We start from the raw sequence: 6,783 nt of genomic DNA, 5'->3' as shown, positions 1-6,783 counted from the left end.
GAGGAGAGCGAAGGTGTCGGAGGAAAGCGAAGGTTTCACCCTCACCCCCTCCCCTTATTTATACCCGCAGCGCACTAATGGGGTGCGGATCTTCCGCGCCCACTATCTTCGGGGCCAACGGAAAGGCCACGCATGATCTTGGGGGCAATCAACCCATTAACGGCGCGTGCACTCGGTTACTGCTCGTCGTGGCGCAGTAAATCCTGTCAAATCCGGGAGGATAAGGATCTGTGTGAGAACGGATATTCCCCTCTTAATGGCCTGCCGGATTTACTGTCCCATGGGACGATACGCTCGCCTCAAAAGGCACACCAGCAGTATTCCGGGTCTTATCTTTCCGTTATTTAAGCAGAGCGCGGAGTACAAGAGATAGGTGGTGCTAATGTCGGCAGAAACAAGTTTTTTACTGCCGGCAACAAGGAAGAAAGGAATCTCAGCTCAGGGTTGGGTAAGTACGCCGATAAGATATGTCGGAGTGGCCTGATCTCGGCTAAGAAAACTAGGGGTTGTCTCATCAATTTCCTGGGCTAAACCCTACTGGGTGTTGGTGGTTTGAGTAGTGGGAAACTGTCGGGGTCCGACATAATTTCCCGCCGGACCGCAACAGCTTCGGGGACTAGTGTCGGGGGGACGACCCCGGATAGGGTCAAGACGACACACATTAGCCGAGATGACGAAGGCAAAGCCGGCACAAGCATGTGCGCTGGCATACTTAAGCCAAACTAATACAAGGCCGGCATACCACGTATATGCCGGCACCTCTATCTTGTCTTATGTGATTGCAGGATAAGCACAAGTACTCCGATCTAGGCCGGTGCTGAGATGTGCCAACGGTCTTATCCTTGTCACATGGCGCAAAGTAAATCAGCGTCCTCTTTATCACAGGAAAGTAGTCGTTGCTTACGTCTCGGTGTTAGGCGACTGCGCAAAGAAGCACCAAAAGAGAATCGGTGACGGAAGCCGGCGCGTGGTCTCTGTACGTGTTGCCGGGCGCCAGGAAAAGTAAAACTGCTTTGTCCCCTGCCGTGCGCTCCAGAGGGAACCGAAGGACGTGCCCGGTGGGGCCCGTAGAAGATAACGTTAGCCTTTGATCCACATGTCAGTGTGACATGGGCGGTTCATAAATAGAAGCACTACCCCTCCCAGGGAAAGGGGCTTCACTTAGTCATTTAGGGTTTCCCCTTCTTCTTCCTCAAAGAAACTGCTCAAGGAGCACCATTGTAGATCTTGCTATGTCGGCAAATACAACCAAGTAGGAGTAGGAGTATTACCTCAACAAGAGAGCTCCGAACCTGAGTAAATTGTGTGTGTGTTCTTGTATTCGTGTGTGGTTATCATCACGTCATCCCTCCTGCGGATCCTCCTTAGTCCATCGGTTCTAACATAATCCATCATATGACATCTGCCGTGACACACCACAACACTTTCATCGGCAATGACGAGGCGTTCCCTTAGCGCTACCTTGGTCTTCTCCTATCTCTAGGGCGAATCAAGGCCGTCCACCTGTGGCACATCATCGGCCGCGCCAATGCCAAATTGGCGAACTAGCGCGGGAGATGGCTCTCCAACTCCGTCCTTAGCGTCCTCCCCGTTTGTTTGCTTTTTACGACGGGCTCATGCTAGCCCACGGACCTAGAACTATAAAAAGACCAACCCACCATGCGCCTGGTTATGGCCTGGTCCGGCCCGAAATTGTCTTCCCGGCTCAGCTTCGGGCCGGCGGAAAGAAACTAAACAATGTACTCGTAGATGGAAGAAATTGGAAAAAAAAAATACTGTACAATTTTTAGTGTTTTGGACCTGTCTAAATTTGCTTACACAAACAAATAGGGCCGAACAGGGCTTGACGTCCAAGTCCAACCGTACGGAATGCACAAAGTCCGTCGTGTTTGGTTCTGGGCTTTGGGCTGTTTACCTTACATGTCTGGACGCTCCAACGCGGGCCACGAAAAGGATGCCCATCTACGGACCCACCAGGCCAGGGCTATGACGGTAATTTAGTACTCCATCCCCAAATTTCAAACTGCCGCCTCTTCCGGGCACGCTGCTCCCGAGCTGCGCTCCCCCGGTTCGAAATGCCCATCCGCCACGCACCAGCACGCCAACCCACACTCGTCACTGCAAGGTGGGCCGGCGTGGCGCGCCCGTAGTCTTCTACCAGTGGGGTTTCAAGGCCGCCAGTGAGAAAGCGAGAGGTTAACCCTGGTTGGGGAATCCCAGGCGTGAAACTGAAAACCCTTTGCCCATTTTATCCTCCGGATCTGACCAGCTCTCCACTCCACTGATAATACTTGCCATTTTTCTTAGACACGCTCCAAGTTCAAAAGTTGACGGCGGGCAGAAGAGGAGAGGAGAGGAGAGGAGAGAGAGAGAGGGGGAGAGAGAGATAGAGGGGTTCCTGAATCCAGGTATGGCTTCCTTGACGGTCTTGTTCTGCATAGATTCTTGGTTCTTTCACTGTCCCTTGAAATGTTTGGGTGGAACTTGAAAGAACAAAGAAAGGAGGCGTAGCCTACTAGCAAAATTTCGTGTTGAGCAGTGCAGTTTCCTGATTATCTGTTCATGGGCGGCCATGTGAAAATGGGGGATTAATTTTATGATTTGGTCTTTATGGCATATATTAACTAGGAGTATATCGATAAGATGTACTGCTAAAATTGGATGCCACATCGAGATATGATGGATACCAGGACTAATTAGCCATCACTGCTGTTTAATTTTTTGCAAGATTTCTAAAGATGCGACCTTTTTCGTCTGAGTCTTCGATTTGTTTCACAGGCGCAGGCCATTGATCCGAAGGAGACGAAGAAGAAGCTGCCTTTCTTGTTCCGAGACCCACCAATGGGTCGGAGCCTGAGCCCGCTGCTCCGCCAGGAGCTGGAGAACCTCGACAAGGATGCTGACAGCCGCCGCAACGCCATGAAGACGCTCAAGTCCTACGCCAAGCAGCTGGACTCCAAGTCCATTCCCCACTTCCTTGCCGAGGTCTCCGACAACAAGGCCCCTGGCCTGTCCTCTGGTGAGTTTACCATCTCGCTCTACGAGGTCCTCGCCAGGGTCCATGGCCGGAACATCGTGCCACAGATCGGCAACATCATGTCTACCATCATGTGCACACTGTCGTCGAGTGGCGGGTCCTTTCCCCTGCACCAGGCCTGCTCCAAGGTGGTCCCAGCAATTGCACGTTACGGTATCGATCCCTCAACGCCCGAGGAGGAGAAGGCTGGTATCATTGCTTCCCTTTGCAAGCCCCTTTGCAGTGCGCTCATGGGCAATCAGGATGGTGCGGCATCAGGCGCTGCCCTCTGCCTTAAGGCGCTTGTTGAGTCCAGCAATTGGAGGTTTGCGTCTGGCGAGACGGTGAATGAGGTTTGCTTGAAGGTTGCTGGGGCAATGCACAATAAGTCAACGCAGTCCAATGCTCACATGGGCCTGGCAATGGCGCTGGTCAAGCACAATGGTCTAATTGCAGAGGCGTATGCGAGATCCCTTGTGCGTTCTGGCTTGCAAATTCTTGATGATGACACTGCAGAGAGCAGCTCCCAGAAGCGTCTCTCGGCGATCCAGATGATCAATTTCTTCATGAAGTTTGTTGATCCTAGGAGCATATCCTCAGAGCTTAGCAAAGTGGTTGATGTCATGGAGCAATGCCAGAATGACCGCATGCCATTTGTCCGAGGTGCTGCCTTCGAGACATCACAGACTGCAAAGAACATTGCTGCACAGAAGGGGTCAAGGCATGAGGTCAGCACGAGCCCGATGGTTGGCTCCAACTTCCAAAGGAGAAGAGAGAAGAGCCCATGCAGGAGTCTCTGGAGTGCCAAGGGCAGCCCTGGAAGCTCCACTATGTCTCTTTCTCCAGTTCAGTTCCAGTCCCCGGAATCTCATGTTGTGGCCTCATCCATAATGTATGACAGTACACTCACTGAATCACCGATCTCAGTCGGGCAATCCTCTTGCAACTTTGATCAGAATCGGCGTGCAAACAGGAGGTTGTGGAGCAATGATGGTGTGGATGTTTCTCTGAAGGATGGCTTGTTCCTTAGGTTCTGCTCAAATAGCAAGTGCTTGGATGATGACATGGGGGAGGTCTGTGACAGCGAAGTAACTGATACCAATTTTGAGTGCACTGATACATTCGCAGGATTTGTGTCAGCTAGCCCCAACAGCACAATGTCAAGAAATAAGACCCCCAATCCCCAGGTACACATAATTACACGTCTATGCTGCTTTTGTTTTTATCCTAAAACATTGATATATACTATTGCATTCATCAGTTGATCTGATAACTGACTTTGCCATTTTTTGCTGCCCTAGGCTTCTGAAAAGCCAGTCAGCATTGATGATGTGAAGATTTACACAACGCCTAGAAAGCTTCTCCGATCGCTTCAGAGCTCATATGACTTCGACTCTACTCGCCATGAGGAACAATCCATTGCCAAGCTTAACAGCTCTTCATCGTCGTCGTCATCATCATCTTCAGATCAGGAGCATAAGGAACTAGTGGAATCATCTGAGGATATGCAATCCCAGCAGTCTGATAACAAGGCCGAAGAGGGGAAGGAAGAGACTGGAATCTCTTATGTGCCAAGTGCCAATGGTAGTACTGAGATTGTCTCCAATGAAAATAAATCAGGGTTGTCCACTATTGAAGTTGAGAATACATCCTGCAAAGCATCCTCTGAAGTTGACTGCGAAGAGCAAGATGTTTGTGTGAGAAGCAGCAGAGGAAACACCAGGAAGTACAAGGCAATATTCAGTGTTCTTTTGAGCATGATCGTTGTCTTCATAGCAATAATTGCTGTGTTGATTAGGATAGATAGCTGTGAGGAATATGTTGGCCTTGTTCCCACTTGATGTCGTTAGGCTACATTCTCTGTGCCTGACTGTTTAGTTCATTGTATTGTTTACCACGATAGGGTGGTAAGCAGCTTAATTATTCTGCAGTCATTAATCTTTGTATGACAGCAAAACCATGATATGCTTGTTGATTTTATTTCTGTGATGTGCTTGTAAAGTGATTCTATGTCGTGTTTCTCTGCTATTATCAGAGCATAAAGCCTGTTTGTATTGCTCTGCTGAAAGTAATGACTGTGACTTCTCTAAATTAATTTTGTTTGCCAGTGTCTATTTTTCCAGTGTGCCAATGCTGCTACAGATTTTATGCTCTGGATGCTTCACCAACACTGCATTCTATCTGTCTTCTGAAGTGCGTCTTCTTTCCCATGGTTGATTGGGCGATCACATGAAACCGAAATGTGTGGTTATCTGGGTTGTACGGAAAACATTGAGACAAGCAGGTGGCATAAACGATCACCTGGAGTGCACTAATGACATTTCTGCAGATAGTAATATAAAAAGTTATCGGACTAAATTGCAAGCAGCCAGTAGCGAATAGTTCATGCCTGAAGTTTCTAAGATATACGTACATCCCTGAATGCTCCTCCATGTTAAAAAAAAACTGAACTGAACTTGTTGTCGAGCGGCCTCCCAGCACCACATTGTATCGGCACTGTGAGTTTGTGACCGCAGCCGCCTTGGTGCCTTCTTCGCTCACTTGACAAAACGCCCTGTGCACAACCTTGCTCAGGAATGCCGGCCGCCCATCGTTGTCCTTCTTGAAATCTTGAACATGCCGTAGGCGCGCCGAGGAAGCTGAGCCGCTGCTCGAGCGTGGCGCCGTCCTCGCCCGCGGCTACGAGGCGAGCACCGCGTGGATGGACACGGGGGGAGAAGGCGACGTTGCCGTCGGAGGCGGCGGCGGCGGTGCCCTCTGGCGCGAGGACTTTGGCAAGGCGGGAGCGCGAGAGCTGTCTGCCCGGCGCGGATTGCGGCGGTCATGGTTGGGTGCCGTGCGGAGCCCCGTGACCCGTGTGGCGCCTGTGCGTGCTGTATGTGTAGATTGCTATTGCACTGAGTCCAGGAAGAGAATTTCTTAAGCTCCCTTTTCGTATTTATAATGTACACAAAATCGCTGATAAGTTCTCGAGAAACAAAATTGCCTAAAAAAGTAAAAGATGTTCTAGAGCGAGGTGGAATTTTCAATATCATAAGAACCAAACACTTAAATCAGTGGTTCCACTTGGAACCAATTCATTCCTACATTTTAAAGAATCGAGATGGTTAGGCATATTAGGAAATATTCCCTTTTGAGAAATCATGTGGTTCCATTCCACTTCTCTGTGTTCTAAGAACCAAACACAGAAATCATCTCAACTTTTGGAACCATTTCATTACATTACACTTATGAACTCAACAAAAACTACCTTAATACCTAGAATATGGAATAAGTAAACTATGTATATATAAAGTATATTTTCATGGTGCATTTACTTGGAAAATTCCAGGTGTGATAACTTTATCAGTAAACATGATCAAACTTCAAAAGTTAGATAGAAGATAGGTAGAATGGAAGTTCGATCTATTCGGTATTTTGGTCTTTTATGAACTGATACCCAAAAATTTGATCGATCTTTCGGATCTTAGACTTTTCAGTTTTGGTCTCGGTCTATTCGGTTTTGATTTTCGATCATCGATTTTTATGCCCACCACTATTTATGTCCCACTTCTAGATCACTAAGAACTTACCAATTTAAAATTTTGTCTTGATGTTCTAAAGATTACCTAAAAACTGGGAGGGGGGGGGGTAACAATCCTTGAAATCAGCTCGCTAATAGTGTGACAGCTAGCAGAGCTCCCAGCTATGGCGGCCTGAAGGGGAGTTGACGGCACCCACCGTCCTCTCCTCCACCGGCCATGGCGGCCACCATGGACCTCTCCATG

At 48.9% G+C, this 6,783-nt stretch overlaps 1 protein-coding gene across 1 annotated transcript; it reads left to right on the top strand.

The window, feature by feature from the left end:
* The first annotated feature begins 2,186 nt into the window (after positions 1 to 2,186).
* LOC100829845 (protein SINE1) lies at positions 2,187 to 5,107 on the top strand. The gene is made up of 3 exons (XM_003577378.4): positions 2,187 to 2,408; positions 2,779 to 4,203; positions 4,318 to 5,107. Exons 2-3 carry the CDS (start codon positions 2,842 to 2,844, stop codon positions 4,855 to 4,857), a joined length of 1,902 nt encoding a protein of 633 aa, XP_003577426.1. The 5' UTR covers positions 2,187 to 2,408; positions 2,779 to 2,841; the 3' UTR covers positions 4,858 to 5,107.
* The last annotated feature ends 1,676 nt before the right edge of the window (positions 5,108 to 6,783 follow it).

This window comes from Brachypodium distachyon, chromosome 4 (assembly GCF_000005505.3).
Source record: "Brachypodium distachyon strain Bd21 chromosome 4, Brachypodium_distachyon_v3.0, whole genome shotgun sequence".
Taxonomy (NCBI): Eukaryota; Viridiplantae; Streptophyta; class Magnoliopsida; order Poales; family Poaceae; genus Brachypodium; species Brachypodium distachyon.
This window is presented reverse-complemented; position numbering and strand designations above follow the sequence as displayed.

What these genes read in the sequence shown, in the direction of transcription:
- LOC100829845 (XM_003577378.4), top strand. Translation starts at nt 2,842, where the DNA reads ATGGGTCGGAGCCTGAGCCCGCTGCTCCGCCAGGAGCTGGAGAACCTC. An exon ending in ATAAGACCCCCAATCCCCAG is followed by an intron (nt 4,204 to 4,317) that starts GTACACATAATT and finishes TTGCTGCCCTAG; the next exon opens with GCTTCTGAAAAGCCAGTCAG.